Source organism: Atta colombica, unplaced genomic scaffold (assembly GCF_001594045.1).
Source record: "Atta colombica isolate Treedump-2 unplaced genomic scaffold, Acol1.0 scaffold27, whole genome shotgun sequence".
NCBI lineage: Eukaryota > Metazoa > Arthropoda > Insecta > Hymenoptera > Formicidae > Atta > Atta colombica.
In genome coordinates, this window is record NW_017259370.1 from 1,774,889 (window position 1) to 1,792,052 (window position 17,164).

Sequence of the window (17,164 nt, forward strand, 5' to 3'; positions counted from 1 at the left end):
TTTTCTCTGTTTTTTTTCCATATAAAAAATTTCAAAAATCTTGTCCAATTATAAGATAAGAGAAAATATTGACTTTTGCATATTTCAATTATTCTTACATCAGAGTGCAATAAATTAATTTTATTAACCCAGATATAAACTCAGTACTTTCTTATTCAAAATTTACAATATTCAATAAAAAAAAAATTCAAATTTGCTACTCCGAAGTAGAACAATTTACTTTAAGTCTAAAAAATATCTAAGTAAGAAGATTTACTCACTCGTCTTCCTAATATTTGGTTGATCGCGGCACTCTCTTTTAAGGTACACTCTGCCACAACCTTCGCCCTCATTTCCTTCATATACAGCATAAACGCATTCAAAGGCTTTTTTATATGGGGTTTCTTTTTATCTGTTGAAACAACAACGAGATTAAATAAACCATTCACTTTGAACAATGTCAGGCCTCTCTAATACTACGATTATCTACATGTGATTTCAAATATCCTTAAATCCTTACCTTGATTGTTTTGTTGTCCCGTGTCCTGAGCTTTCGCATTGTCCGTAGGTAACGATGTGGAGTTTTTCTGTTCTATCGTTGACCTGCAACACACATGTAAGACTCAAGATGAATTTATTGGCCGCGATTAACGCTGATACTACAAAGCCCATTGATCACATTTGTGTACCGTTTATTGAAGTAGGACTGTTTAACCTCGGAATTGAGGGATTCAGATTTCGCACAGGACAGGGGGTAGGTCGGTGCGGAGTTCTGGGATAGCTGGTCAGACAGGTTCGGTGGCGTCGGTGTTGGCGTCGGTGTTGCGCCGTCAAAATAGGATGGCGCAGTCGGTGGAAGCGTCAGCGGGCTCCTCAGAAAGCTCTGCGGCAGTGGCCAGTTCATCTGCTGCCACATGCGATGTCGTGCCTCCACCATCGCCAGCAGCTGCATAAAGCTTTGCTGTTGCTGCTGGCTGGCGCCGTATGGCGGCGGCGCAATGCCGCGCGGGGCGCTTAAGTTCGACATTTGCACGAGACTGCTCATGTAGAGCGCGGTCAAGAGTTTGTGATCCGCGGTTGGTAAACCACCGGACTCGGCAGACTTGACAGCATCCTGGAGTATCGCCATATTATCCTCGATCGCGCTCTCCTCAGCCACAACAGCGTCCTTATCCTCCTCGTCGATCGACGCTTCTGCGATCTTTACACCAATCACAGTCCTGGTCGGTCCGCTGTCTTCAGTGTCGTCCTTTTTGATCACCAAGTTCAGCGGCTCCAGGCACTCGGCTGGCTCCATCGCCACATACGGGACTACCTCGTGCTTAAAGCTCGTGGGCCGACCGCCGAAGTGATCCAAATCGATCCATGGAACGATCCTAAACGCCACACGATCTCACTCGGTCGATCCCGAGTGCTATTGTTCGGGGATTAATTATCACGAAATGAACGAATCAAATCACCGTCCACTTTCGATGACATTAAGGCCTTAGATCCTTCTTTTCATATCAATCTTTAGCGGCCCTCATCTCACTCGCGTTACTCCTCATCAACTCCGGAAAACGGTACGCTCGTCATTCGCGGCATTGCAGATAGACAAGCTGGTTGAGCTTCAGCCGCGACACTCGACAATTTACACTCTCCATTCACATCCCTACGCTTTGTCGTGTTAGAGCGAGCGCGTAAAATGATGAAACGGAGCCCCGTAAACCGGTCAGCGTTGTAAACAGCACGTACGTGGTGGCGCACACTTACGCGCCGTTCGTGATGGTCCGCCAGACGCTGGCGGCAGCCTCGCTCCGCCGGAAGTCTCCGAGACATACGTGGTTGCCGTCGTATTTGCCGCGCGTCGTATGTACGTACGACGTGCCTAATGACACCGTCATTGCTACGCTGCCGTTGATAGGCTTCATTTACACGTTCGCGTCCACCCGCTGCCGCTTTGGCAGCGCCAGTCGTTGACGCGACTTCGTCACCCGGCGATTCGTGCGGTGAAATGTCTCCAGGGGCGGCATCCCACGGTCACCCATTCGTCATATCTCTCTCTCGCTCTCTCTGTCTGTCTTCCGCCCCCTCTTCTCGCCACCCCCTCTCTCTCTCTCTCTCTGCTTTTCTCTTTTTACCCCCTCCCCCTCCCCGCTTCTCCAGCCGCCGCTAGTAGAGGGTTGACTCTATATACCTACCAAACACCCCGTTTATCTCATCGGCGACTATAGCGCGCTCGTTTCGTTGTATCACGAAAACGCACCCTCTTATCTCGATTTCCAGTGACGTTTATCGCGTAACGCCCGCACGAAAACTCTATCCTTTCCTGATACACGTTGACACCTTATCTTCTTCGCTAATCTCGATTTCCGTTTGTCTCTGGCGTGCCTCGCGTATCCTCACGCCGGGATTTTCCTTCGCGCACACGGATATCTCTCTCCCACCTTCCGTTGCGCGTCTCAAACGCGCTCGTTTCTGGCGTCAGCGGAATCACCACCGACCGGTGTTACGACGATTGATTATCGGCGAGTCTGGGGGTGGCCGGGGGAATTGTGCGAGGGGGGAGGGCAGGTAGTGCGGGGTTGCGCGAGGGTGGCATCGCGAGATGGGTGGCATCATCGCGATTCATGGCTCTCGCGGCGATAGAGACAACCCTACCATCAGCCGGTTCTACAATTCTGGGAGCGGGTGGGGGGGACGCAGCGAATATCGCATTCTCTGTGGCCTTCCTCTTCTACGTGCCTCTGTGATTCTTCCTTTTCTGACCAATTGTCGCGGCGCTGCCGTCGACTACCGATCAACCTGGGTATCTTGCTACCACTCGCCAGCAGTACGGCGAGCTAGCAGGATGGATCACTTGCGACGAGTGCGATTGCGCTCTACTCGAAGGAATTTTGTCCCTTCTCGATATCAGCGTTCCTATTGAAACATCTTTGTACGTCTGATTCCATGTATGTGATCACTGAACGATCGACTAACTTTTTGAATTTTTGCACTCACGCTAAGACTCACCGATTGAGTAATTCTCAAATGAAATCAACTAGATACAAGTCTCTGTAAAACACAGCATTTCTCACGGTTTATTCACCAAGATTGAAATTGAAAGCATCCTTTCTGTTCTTTTAAATAGAGTCAAGAGCTCTTTGTATCACTGATGCAGCAACAATAGGCTGATGTGGATGTAAACATAAACGTGTAACGAGTTTTATGAGAATATGAAAATACGATGCTACCATCTTTGTGGATGCATCGCTGACGCTGGATTAGGAGGATGTGTCAGCTGGTCCTTCATGATGCCTCGCACTTGCGCGCAATGTATATGTAGAGAGTATGTGAGTGAGTGAGTGAGAGAGAGAGAGAGAGAGAGAGAAAGGAAGGGGAGGGAGGCAGAGAGAAACACAGAGAGAAAAGATGCAAAGCGTGCACGTTGCGTCTTTGTATGTACGCGGATACAGGGCGAGCGATCGCTCGGATACTAATGTAAATTAGAAATCTGTTTAAGAGGTAATGATCAATACATAACTGGCGGCGGCAGCGTCGGGGTAGCAAGCGCAGACGCTGTGTAGAGAGAATCATTCGATAAGTGTTATACGTGCTCTTTCAACTAGCGAAAGAGTGAAGAGTGCACGCGACGAAGGGTTTGGCCAAACATTCCGGGGTAGTCGAGACGTGCTACCCCCTACGATCCTCGCGCCGCAACTATCCTCACCCTCGGCACGACGCTTCCTTATCAGCAGACGCGCTGCGTTGGTACACGACCCGTGTCTTGCAGCTGTCAGCGCTATTCGGATATTATTATCGATCGTCAAGCAAAAGCATCAACCAAGCACGTAGCGCTTAATAGAATACGGCTGCATCGGCACACAATCGTGGGGTGGTTAGGAAGATTCTCGCAGAATTTTACTGAATGGATAATATCGGAATTTTCCAATGGATAATATCTGGGTGATTCAGAATATTTTTGTGACAAAATACCACTCGATGATGGATAACATCCAATTAATAATATAGTATCTATTGATTCGTTTATCAATAGTATTCTTCTTAATCGCTCGATAAATTGCAGATTATTTGGGTTGATATAATACAACTATTATAATATATTTCTAGTTGTTTTTATAATACGATGATCTAATTATACTTGGAGTAAATATTTTTTTAATGAAGAAAATTGTATTTCACATAGTAGCTCTTGGTAGATTCATTTCATTTTTTGTATTCATATACATATATTCCAATATGTATGAATAATACATATATGGAAGTATGTGTGATTATTTTTTTAGAATATTGTTTAACGTCGGATGAAACTAAAATTTTTTTTTCCATATAAATTTTTCTGTATCATTCGATTTATCAATTCATAGATGAGTCATCGTATAGCCGTTATTAGTGTGCAAGTAAAAGACGACGTGCGACGTATTATAAATTAATTATAACCCCGCTGCAGAGTAATTAATCAACGATATTACAAGCGCCGGTAGAGATAAAACTGTTCCAAGCGGCAAGTCGGCAAGTTCATTAATTGTCTTTGAAAGTTTGAAAGCCGCATCGTTTCAAAGATTATGACACCTCTTTTTGCGGCATGTCTCTTTCTTTTTTTCTTGTACATCGAACGTATAATAGTCATCATGATAATTGATCGTATTTAGAGCGTTAACATAAACTGGATCACTTGTAGTCATTGCTTTAAATATTTCAATACTTTTGCGATCAACAGCGATGCCGAAGTTGAGATGAACTTCGTGATAAATCCCGCAAAGTTTATCGAGCCGAGTGGAAGGACAAAGGATATCGGGAAATAAAACGGGAATAATCGATGCTGGCTTTGCTGCTAGCTGTTCAGATGTCGCCAGCGATACGAAATTGAGAGTCATAACGAACCTGTGATTGTGATCCAAGGTGGAGTGATCCGCCTTCGGCGCTGAGGATACCAACGCATGTGACGCTAGCGCATGTGCGTGTGGACTCAGACCAGGATGCGGAGGCATAAGGCCCGTCGGTGAAAACCGATAGAGATCACTGAAAAATCAAGACACAGTTTAATCTCGAAAGTTACATTTCAAATAATAAGTAAACAAGCGCGGCGAAAACAATTTTTAACGATATTTTCAAATATTTTTTCACTGACCTTGGTAAACTAGAACTTGTGATGGGTATCGTGGGATATGGACTTCGGAAACCCGCATTTGCCGGCGAGATGGGATACATGCTCGGTGTGTGCCTGTAAATATTTATTTAATTAAGTTTTTATCATTGCCAGATGTGTCTCCGGGATGAGAATTCCCGTGATATATTTCCTCGAAATTTTAACGTTAACGGGGAATTTTCTAGGAAATTAATTAATACATTTATATATCTGTTCATTTTATAATAACATCGACCGTTTTGCCATATCTGGCATGAAATTTTTGAATAAATTATATATATGGGAATTGCTATTTAAAATTACGTAAATTAAATTTTAAAGTCTGATAAATTATATATTCAATGAAAAAAAAAATCAAAATATTTAAAAATTTAATTTTTAACAATTAAAAAAGAAAAGAATAAAATGAAAATAATTAATTGTAACTTAAGTATCTTTAAATTTGAAAATTATTTTCCTAATTAAACTGATTAGTCATTGATAATAACTTATTCTTATAAAATGTATAATTTTGTAATATCGCAAATACGATATCAACTAATTCATTGAGTAAAGTATAATATGTTATAATAATATTTGTATAGCATCGCGCGACCAACAATATGGTTAATTAATTAAGATTAACAAACTGTTTCTCGCAAAAGTAATTAGTTTGTATCTCCTGGTTCGCATTTCCAAGTTGTCAAGAACACAGAGACCAGATCCATGCACTTCGCGTAATAAAAACGCTGCTTTCTCATTATTGCAAGTGGCCTCCTCTCACACTCTTCTCTTTTCAAGGATGGGCGCCACCCCTTGAAAACCGCGTGAGTTAAATTCTGTGCACGCTGTGATGTCGACGTCCAGTTTTCCGCGCGCTAGGTTGTCGACCGAATAAGGATATTGTGGATCCTTCTAATTGAGAAGAAGAAACCTAATCATCCGTGGAAAATCACAATTTGGGATAAATCGGGCGTAAAGCAAATAACGAGCAGGGGAAACGGCGGAATGAAAACCTGATCGTAAGGACTTGTCTCCTTGCGAAAAGAGGGTGACGTCTATGAGGACTACAAGGATAAGGCAAAGTTCCGTATCCGATGTAATAGACCGGAACTGAGGACGACTGACCAGCAGCCCACACTTATCCAATGTCCAGATTTGTTCAGAAAACTAAACCGGAATGTGAACACATCGTATCTTATTTTAAAGATAGATAATTTTATAATTGACATTGTGAGAAATACCACAATAGACGAAGAAACTGTTAATAAAAAACTTTAAATATCGCAAAACTCCGACAATCGTTATTAACGAGAGAAAATTAACAAGATCAGTGGACATATTTTGAAGCATAGAAACTACCATTGATGATAACGACGTTTATCATGCAAATTCGCATACTTTACATTAAAAAAGAATTTACTTTAAAGCGAAAAATTTATTGAGAAGGCTCGTCTATATATAACGTTTTCCTTGTATTTTGCTGAATATTTTATGAATATTTAGTAGCCTTTGTGCACAATTCGCGATATACGATCTGCGTTGAATGTCGGGATTTTAAATCGCCAAGAATCGTTTCGGCATGCGATCGAAATCCGATGCTCTCCATTACTTTTCATTTGCGTTACTGTGAAACACGAATCGATTATTTAACGTGTAATTAATATAAAATATAATGTACATACACACACACACACACACGCGCGCGCGCGCGCGCGCGTGCGTGTATGTGTACGTATACACGCGGGAACGTAAAACGATTCTTGTTCTATGGATGCGTGCGTTTACAGCGCAAAATTGAATATCGCTCTCAACACACAGTTGAATATATGTTTGATTAAAATTGAAATAATATTACGTTATATTGTAATGCAACCAATCGTAGAATAACATGGATGTAATTGTATTGCACATTAAATTGAAGCTTTTATCAAACTATATGTATTTATATAAATATAAAAAATAAATAAATAAATATTTGACGTAAAATTCTATTCTTAAATGATAATAAATATGTTTCTACTTACCAGGACGCGACTTGTGTCATTTCTGGACTAAGCATGGGATATGGATACTGGCCCGTTGAGAAGGGGTACATTGGTGCTCTCGTGAGACCTACAACAAAATAATAAATTCATCGAAATACCATTTTATTTTAAATTCAATATCCAAATTCAATAAAAATTGTTTCCTCTACATATTTCTAGTTATATATCATTTTTTCTCCATTTTGCTAAATTTCTTGGAGTGAAATCTCCACAAAAGAGTTAAGATACCATCACTATTTATAAGAGTTGCAGATTTGAACAAGAGTTGCAAATTTTCATTCTTTTCTTGGAGTGAGATTTCTTTCTTTTAGTATGTATCTTCCTCAAAAAAAAAAGGAGAGAGAAAGAGAGAGAGAGAGAGAGAGAGAAAAAATCTTATTGAAGAATGCATATTTTTCATTTACTGTTATTCAACAGTATTTTAACTCTTTTGGAATGAAATTTTACTTCAAAAAATTTAAAGAGTATGCAGGATCATCAAATATAACTCATTTTTTATCCTTAGAACTTTTTTCATGTCCCTTCACTTTCATTCATCTTGTGTTTTCTATTTTTTTGATAATCAAGATTGAAGTTCTCGTGAATTAATGTGCCGAACGTTAGAACACAAAATAAATCCGCTATTAATCACGGGTGCATCTCGTATATCCGTGGTTAACGGTGTCATAACGCGTTTAATTCTATCATTAGCTGGCAGTGTGACCAATTTTACGGTCACTAAGTGATGACGTTCCATTTAATCGCGGTGAGATCACGAAAGACCGAATCGGTAACAAATGTATGTACGGAAATTCCTATATTTGGGTAGTCGCGACAAACACAAGCGAATTTTATTGCAGATGCATTTTTCTAATTTTTTAAATTTCTAATCTATTAAAAAAAGTCTGTAAAATGTATTTATATTCTATTTATAAAAGCTGAAAGTTTTTCATTTATCTCTTATTAAAAGTAAAATTAAATATGAATAATATGCGTACGATTATTCCAAATAGAATAACGATTTTTTCATAATATTATAAGTTAGTAATGTTATTATTGTATTATGGATATTAAAAATTTGTAATTTTGGATATGTGATATACAAAACGCATACACCAAGAGAACTTCGATTCGCATGTTAATAATTAATATGTACGGAATAAACAGTATCAAGACGAGATCAAAGAAATATTGAATAAGAAAATTATGCTTTTAATATCGTAAGTTTGTAATATAAACATACGAAGCGACGAGCTTTCTCTCTTTCGTAGCGAGAGAACGAGCATTGATCAGCATGCACGGCCGCACCCTCTGTAACTAGCAACACGAAGTGGGAATGCACACGCCATCGGGATCGTCGTCCAGAGAATAGTCGTTGTTGAAATTTAATGCCGTATAATTCATTCCAGGCCGATGAACGATATCGATATCAATACCATTTTTGAATAATTGCGATCGATCAAATCCACGTTACATTGAGTATGAGAATTGAGTATATGGAATAGTTCGTCAGGAATTTGTTGAAAAAGCTTATCTGATTGTTTCTGAACACAAAAAATTAATATCCGGTTCTACTAATGTAGATTAACTTTAATCTCAGTTCAATTTACTCTTCTATTTCTTAGAACTATTTCAAAAAGATGAGTAAATCGAGATTAAAGTTAATTTTATTTCTCTGCACACAGTCGAACGATGTATGTGATTGAACATCGGGCGATGTTACATAAACAATTGATTTACGACTGTTTTGTGAGGGAAGCTCATAAGAAGTTTGTATCACAGTTTTTGTTTTAGGAGCTCCGCACAATAAAAGGAACAGAGAACAGAAAATAAGAATTTCAACCTATCAGAACTATGTACTTTAGAAATACATGATTTCTGATAGGTTGAAATTTTCTGTTCTCTGTTCCCTGTTCTTTTTATTGTGCGGAGCTCCTTATACTGAGGATGGCCCGAATTGGAACCCAAACGTCTGTGAGGTTTAACAATACGATTTAACGATTATATATTTACGCACCTTTATCTGCGTTTGATTCTTACTGCCATTTTGAGTATTATTTTATGTAAGAATCCTACGAGATAATTTAATTTATTTATAAAGTTAATTTACATTGATAGAAACAGGCATAAATGATATTGCTAAATAATTCTATTTTTTGTTAAAAATAAAATAATAATCCACAAATTTTTAATTACTAATACTTTATAATAAAACGTTTATTACTAATATTTTAATTATTTGAACAATTTTCCTGTTAAACATGAAACTTGCAATTTTAGCAAAAGCACACATATCTCAAATCAAAGATAGGTTTAAAGTTGCAGCACTCGGATAACAAATTGTAAAATTAGATGTACATAGCTATCACAGGTTGAATAATGGACAAGGTATATCGCTTTTACATTGGTATCTAATGTAACTAGTACGTGCCGCGGAACCGATCACGGCTTCAAGAGAGCTCGGGAAATGTTGGGCGCGGATATAAGTGGGGTGCCTTTGGCGAAGTGTAATTGGCTTCATAAGGGTCGACGAGAAGCGCCCGGAATATCGGCAAGCCTGAAACCGCTTGACGAGGCCAATACGTCTCTCTTCTCTCTTCTCTCTCTTCTCTCTCTTCTCTCTCTCTCTCTCTCTCTCTCTCTCTCTCTCGTCACCATTCCCTTTTTCTCTTTCTATGTCATTCGGCGAGTATAGTATACGCGAACGGATTGGATGGACTCTCCAGTTTGTTTCCACCCCGTTCCTTTTTGCGTTTTGCGGGCGATCATGTCCCGAAGGCATATTCCCCGTGACAATCTGGCTCTTCTCTCTCATCCCCTCGCGCGTGCTGAAATCGGTCAACGCGTGGTTTTCTCCGGATAGGGCCACTCTCAATCCCCAACTCTATAATGACTGTCGACTGATCGACCGTAAAGAGATCGGGCTTCCGTCTCCCGTTTGCGTTGAAATAACGAAGCACGGTTACATTTCGCGAAAACAATTGTGATTTTGAATAATCATGGCCGTGTTCTATATTTTTTTCTATTGTCACTTTGTGTATATAGGTTGATGATAAATAGCAAAAAGTAGTGTTTTGTCACAAATGTATATTTCTTTTTAAATAATCAGATTAGTCAAACGATTCTATTTCTTTTTTTTATTATCTTTTTTTTGTAGTCAGATTTGTTATCGCTTTTGAGAAACTAATATATTAGTTTTATTTTACGATCTTATTTGTATTACCGACAGAAAAAGATAAAACGATTCGACGACGTACGTAAAACTCGCGGATGCTGAAGCTTTTTTGTGCAATGGAGCTACTTTCGATCTTCGCATAACGACGATTAGCCACTCGACTGTAACGAGACCGGGCTCCCACTCAGCCCCGGGCTTTTAATCTCATTTGAATAACGAAGCACACTCGAGCCCGTGAAAACAATGGCTGCCGAAACGAAATTTAATCCCACGTAAAAGTAATAATCCGATATTTTATCTTGCGCACACGAATTTATGTGTCGCGTGCAACACGATATATCCGTCTATATGTCGCTTTATGTAGAAATCATGAAATAAATTACACATTATGTATATGCAAACATTCCAATTTTTTTTATATGTTATTTTTTTTATATGTTATATGTTTTATAATAGTTTTTATAATAGTTTATGTTATTTACTTATTGATTTCAATTTACTTCTTTTATAAAAAGATTTAAAGTTTAATATCGCATCTATGATGATAATGCAGAATAAGACAAAATGAAAAAATAAAATTTCTCGTATTCAATGAACTTCCAAGCAAGCGATTAGGAACAGGCAGGATTAAAATCGTGCAAGCATGACTTAATTTCAGTTAATGATAAAAAAAGCTGAAGGCGAGTCTGTTCAATGCTGGTTAGATCGAAATGCATATTCGTTAGAGCACGAAAGCTCTATTCGTCTGACATGATGCCAGAGAGAGAGTTGGACCGAAAATTGGGAGTATAAGTACACAAAAAAAAAGAGCAGAAAGAGAGAATGAAAAATATAGAAGAAATAGAAAGAAGAGACAACGAAGGATCAAGAAGATGCGAACGAGAGAGCGAAGAAATGGGAGGATAACGAAAAGGGGTTCCTCGTAATATCCTGACGAGTCCGTGGATTCCGTCATGTGTGCTTAATCACTTTCCAGTTGACTCGGCAGTCTGCAACCCCATTATCGGCATCTCACCATCCGGAAAATTACTCTTTTATTCTCGAACAACTCAGGTTCCCGATGTTCCGTGTACCGCGATATTCTCTTTTTCTTTCTTTTCTTTTTCCATTTGCTCGCCTCACTCTTTTCCTGCTTTCATCCAAGTCGATTTTAACTCGGTCGGTGCTCGAGAGTTCTTTTTTCCAACCGTTTCTCGTAGCTTCGTCCAACCTCGCGAGCGAGCGAATTCGTCTATTTCGCTCTATTAAACCTTATCGTCATAAATTTTATCCATCCGGCTTCGGGAAATCGGTAGTACAGATTCGGAAACTAAATGAATGCAATGGAAATAAGGATGGAAGCGATAAAGCAGTCTAAAAAGAAACACAGCAGAAATTATCTCTTTTTTTCTTTGAGAAATTTGATCTATTAATAAATATAATTATCCAATTTTTATTAATATTTTATTTCTTTTAATTTTCAAAAGATGATTTTCAAAAGATTACATCAATACAAAAAAATTTGATAAAATCATAAAAAATAAGAAATACATAGTCATAATTTTTACAAACAATTTTATTGAAATATATTGAGATATTATTGAGATAAGAGAGCGTATTTAAAGTTTTATACAAAGGATTTAATTAAGTCAATCTTAATTAGAATAAAAAAGATTTTTTTGTGCAATGGACACAATATCATGAAATTAACATTGCATATCTTGGGAAATTTTGCATTTAATCGTCAGAATTTTTCTTTAAATAAATCGAGAACTTTAGAATTCATTGCGAAAAAAGCAGAGAACATAATTTATTAAAATTTTAAATGTGTAGTTACCATTGTTGTTCTTGTTGGAGGTAAGAAAAATAAAATAAAGAATTATGAAAGCCAAAAAATTATAACAGTCAGCAATGGAAATAAAATGCGTATTATCAACATCAGAGATTTAATAAGAAGCTAAGTAATAAAAAAGTAAAGTGCAGACGATACAAAACAATATTTGTGATTATTTATTTTAAGATCGGTATCTAAATCTAAATCCTTCCTCGTGATATTGATTTTACTCGAAACAAATTGATGTTATTCAATATTAATGTTAAATAAATCTTAATTGAATAATCAATCAAGGTTTTATCCGAGTTATTTTTGTAAAACACGGTTTTAATTATCAACTTATTAAGGTTATTAGCGAACTTTACTTTGCATACTCGGATTGCAAAATACAGAATCGGTGTTAATTATAAATTGCCATCATTAATTACAAACTACGAGAAATAATACTTTTTCCAGTATTGGTGAAACAAAAGAACAGCATAAATCGAAAAAATTCAACAAAAAATTAGAATTAATCACTTTCCAAAACTAGGAAATGTAAAGATTTTAACATAAAGAATAGCGAAAAAAAAGGCATAGACAACAGTATAATAAAAAATAAAAAAATATAAAAGAAAGGAGAAAATAAGAAAAAGAAAATATGATGGAAAAAAGAGAAAGAGAGAAGCTAAGCGGATCAATGGCGAAGCCTTGTTGAAACGGAAGGATTGTTATTGGTGGCCGTGTCTCCACCCTTTTTACGTTTCATTCCCTCCTGTTTTTTCATTTGCGTTACCACTTCCCTTTCTTTTTCCATTCGCTATCTCTTTCGCTTGTTCTTTACCATGAAGTTTTTAAATAAACACGCGCAACAGAGATCGAAAACTAAAGCTACTAATTAAAAATACATATACATTCATGCAAGTGAGAAAATAAATCGTAGAATCATAAATCAAAAATAAAGGAAAGAAAAATGAAGAAGAGGGAAAGCAGAAAAGAGGACAAAGACATTAGAAAATAGACACGAAGAAGATAGAGTATAGAGCAGAAGTGCAGAATATAGAGTGAACGAAAGGAAACAATTTTTTTACCGCGATATTCAACTGCTTAGTAGCAGGGAAAAGATTGAGCGAATAGGTGGTGGGTTCGGAGAAGTATTAAGAGAAATTGTAGTTTCGGAGGGAACAAAGGAAGGGACATGAGGCAGGATGAGGTCGAGTCACAGTTTATTTCGCGAAGAGTAAAGATGGAATGCTCTTCCCTTGTTTGCAAGACAAAGAACCAGAGCCGCCGTGCATGCATAAATGCTATCAACATCATCTACATATTTTAGAATTTAGAGGGGATAAAGAATATCTTATTTGTACTTGTTTATAGACAAAATGATAAGAAAACTCTTTTTCTTGACAAAAATATTGAGAAAGAGTGAAGTGATGAAAACTGTGTCCTAAGATAAGTTAGCAGAAGCAATGTTTAAAGCTCTTTCAGCGATGTCGCTACTTAAAACTTTTCAAGGTTGCACCTAAGAGCTAAGTTGGTGATGTATTAACAATAAAACCATAATAATTTGAAGTTGATAGAAGAGGAAAGCGTTTCAAGAATAGAATAAGAGCGGAATCTATCAAAACTGAATAGGCGAATAGAAACTATCTTGACTTAGAGGAAAGCTGCATACTTGTAATGCCTAATGGAATGAGTTCCCCTGAGCTTAATGAATGATTCTCCCTTTTTCGTTCATACTTGACGCCAATTTGCTATTATCCTTTCTCTCTCTTTCTCTCTCTCTCTCTCTCTCTCTCTCTCTCTCTCTCTCTCTCTCTCTCTCTCAGAGAGATTCTTTTTAGAGATTATGCCGCCCTCTTCACAACTTCTATTTAAATCTCGACATCACCATGCCTCTTGACTTGATAAGAAATATTCCTTCAATTAGATACCGAAGTTATCAATGCAGACTTTTCAGCTCGACTCGAGAGCATCGAAAGTATACTCGCGATTAGTTTAAGAGAGAATCAAACGTACTTGACAATAAAGACATTTCCATAGTGTGCAACATGCAATATCTGTATTCAGAGATTTAAAAAAACTTGATACCTGTGCTACGCCAATAGGAACTGCTATGCTCACTGCAGATTTATTTATATTACACGTAATTCGGTATTTCGTCTACCGAATCGCTATAACGAAGATTAACGTGTGTTAACGTGGTTGCTAACGGTTTGCGCAAAGGCCAGACACAATCTGGGCTCGCTTGGGTCGGGTTGTAACGGCCATGTTAATATTTGCGCAGCTCGATACAATAAAATTATATATAAAGCTCTCTCGACGGGGCGGAGCGTGTCGATTACGCGAGCGGGGACGAGAAGTATTCCATCAATTACAATTCGAGAGGAACGTCAATATTTGGCCGGACAATAGCGGATTAACTTCGTGAAAGAATTGTTGATTCAACCGATACGTATTGGGGATATCGAGACTATGAGCGTATTGTCAGTAGTTGAAAGTTCATGTTGAAAGCGTGGAGTGAGATTTTATATTATTAATGGCTGTATATTTGTGATCAAGATATATTGCGAAACGATATGTAAACAATTGATGTATATCGTTTAAAAATATATAAATTTGTAATCTTTGTCTGTCAATATCAATACGTTACTTCTGTGAATGTGCTACTTCGCATATTTTATAATACTATAACATAATGATTATAACAAGTTTTATGAAAGTTTTTTTCTTACTTGGTTTTAACAAATCAATATTAATGACAAAAATTAATCATTTCGGGATAGTTTAGTAGTAAATATTTTAATACAATATATATCAATAATTCAGTTTGTAAATTCATAGCCCTGTATACATGATTACATACATGATTACATACATTCAAATCAGAGTTGATAAATGTTACGTTTTTTTAAAACTAAGCATTGTAATTTTTTTAAACATGTTTTGAACATGTTTTAAATAGTATTTTAAAAAACATGCTTGAAACATATTTAAAATATTAGTTTAATATATTTTGAATATGTCTATAACATGATTTTTATCAACCTTAATTCAAATAAAATAAAACCAAGTAAAACTTAATTTTATTTTAAAAAATATAAAAGATTCAATCCTTCATTGACATACTGAGGATGTAAACCACTCACAAAATTATTTTAACTTTCTGAAACTCAATTTTCTTTTATTTTGTAAAACAAAATACAATATGTTTATAAAAAAATCTCTGTTTTTTCAATTCCCAAAATAGCCTACATTCAATATGCAAAATAAATATCCTTTATCCAAAATCAACTTACAAACTAATTTTTTTTTCAAAGTATCACATCTAAACAACAATTCTATAAATTTTTAACTGTTAATATTGAATTGTTTAAAAGTTAAAATTTTTCAAATATTTTATTTATTTTTTCTTTATTCATTGAATTCAAAAATTTTTTTCACAAAAACTGTGAAATGAAATTTCAATCAAAAACTATTTGAATGTGTTCTATAGATCTTGAAATTGATCCATAATTTTTTTCATATTGATTGGATTGTTTAAATAAGAATGTCAATTGTTTAAACATTACTCTGGATGTGAGCCACTCAGTGTGTCGAAAAAGGTGTGTGTCAACGAAGGGTTCAGAATGATTTCCACTTCATCTTTAACTAAGACTAAATGTAATTTCTCTATGCCCAAATTTTATTAAATTCGTAAAATATAACAAACGTTCCGAGGTTATAACTTTGCAAAGACTAAATATGTATATCAAATAGGAACAATTTAACTTATCAATGAGAAAGCACGCTTTTTAAAATTTGCAATTGTGTATTCAATTATGTATGACATGAAAATTACAACATGTTACGAAGATTTTGATTATCAAACACATTAAGTTGCAACAATTTTTGCAAAATCCTTCAACTTAATTCGAATAAAAACGATTATTAGTAAAATCAAACGAAAAAAAAGAAGTTGATCCATGAAGATTATTCTAGCAAGAAAATGTTTCTAGGACTATGTAAATGATTGCTAGGGTAACCCTATTATTATATCTGTCCCTATTAGTGTAGTTTTGTAGTTTTAAATAAGCCAGTAAAGAAAATTAACATAAATAAGAAAAGAATTGTTTTTATTTTTAAGTTAAATTATTAATATGATATCAAAGATAGTATTTCACTTTTTAATTATTATTAGAGTACCTATAATAAATATTTTTCGAAAGATACATATCATAGTTTAGAAGAATTTACGTGAGTCCATCGCAAAATTTTAAACTTGTCCCTATTAGTGTGTTCTACATTGGAGCAAAGAGCGTTATGTCATGAATGTACATTGAAATTGTAAGTATAATTAAATTGTAAGTATAATAAATTATGTAAGTATAATGTAAGTATAATTAAAATAATAATTTATGCAATATTAACTAAACCAATTAGCTTATATCTATTATCTGTTTTAGTAATTGTATATTAAAATGAGTCAAATGCAAAAAGGCATAGAAATTGGGACATTAATAAAGCCATCGTCCCTTGAAGGAGCACACTTTCTAATAGAGATATTAACATCTTTAAATTAAAAAAATATGATAAAAAAAAATTTAAAAAACTGATATTAATTCAAATAGATTTTAAGTAGATTTCAAATATAATTTCAAAATTAAAAAGCTACAAAATTTAATAATTAATTCAGTAAGGAGTAAGTTGCCTTAAAAGCACACTAATAGGGACATCTATTCTAATAGATAGTCGAAAAGTACTTACCAGCCGCGGCGGCCGCCTTACCCGCGTCCAATGCGCCGTAGGGAGGTATACCCATATGGGCGGGAGGTGGTTGGGTCAGGTGGTCTCCATTTGGACAGAAAAAGGATAATCCACTTGGATGCGTCCCCGCCAGACCCATCTTACTCGCCTATAAAATAAAATTTAATATGTAACTATCATATTATTTTCCTTGACAATATGTCGATATATCAAAATCTTAGTGCGAGAGTGAATATTATTCTGTAATTTTTTGGAATGTTGTATAGCTTCGCATGAGAACGACGTAATCGACAGATTGCGAGTTCAAATTCCGCATCCCATATATATATATATAT

The 17,164-nt window shown here is 36.3% G+C and overlaps 1 protein-coding gene across 4 annotated transcripts in view; it reads right to left on the reverse strand.

Moving 5' to 3' along the window:
- Window positions 1-17,164, reverse strand: part of LOC108689542 (protein pangolin, isoforms A/H/I/S) — a 201,074-nt gene that overhangs the window by 11,654 nt on the left and 172,256 nt on the right. For all 4 annotated transcript variants that reach the window (XM_018196339.1, XM_018196337.1, XM_018196335.1 and 1 more), the window contains 6 exons: window positions 16,830-16,977; window positions 7,117-7,204; window positions 5,093-5,185; window positions 4,846-4,983; window positions 500-582; window positions 261-391 (listed from right to left, as the gene is read on the reverse strand). In XM_018196339.1, the coding sequence (XP_018051828.1) occupies window positions 261-391; window positions 500-582; window positions 4,846-4,983; window positions 5,093-5,185; window positions 7,117-7,204; window positions 16,830-16,977 (681 nt within the window). The remainder of the gene's footprint in view (window positions 1-260; window positions 392-499; window positions 583-4,845; window positions 4,984-5,092; window positions 5,186-7,116; window positions 7,205-16,829; window positions 16,978-17,164) is intronic.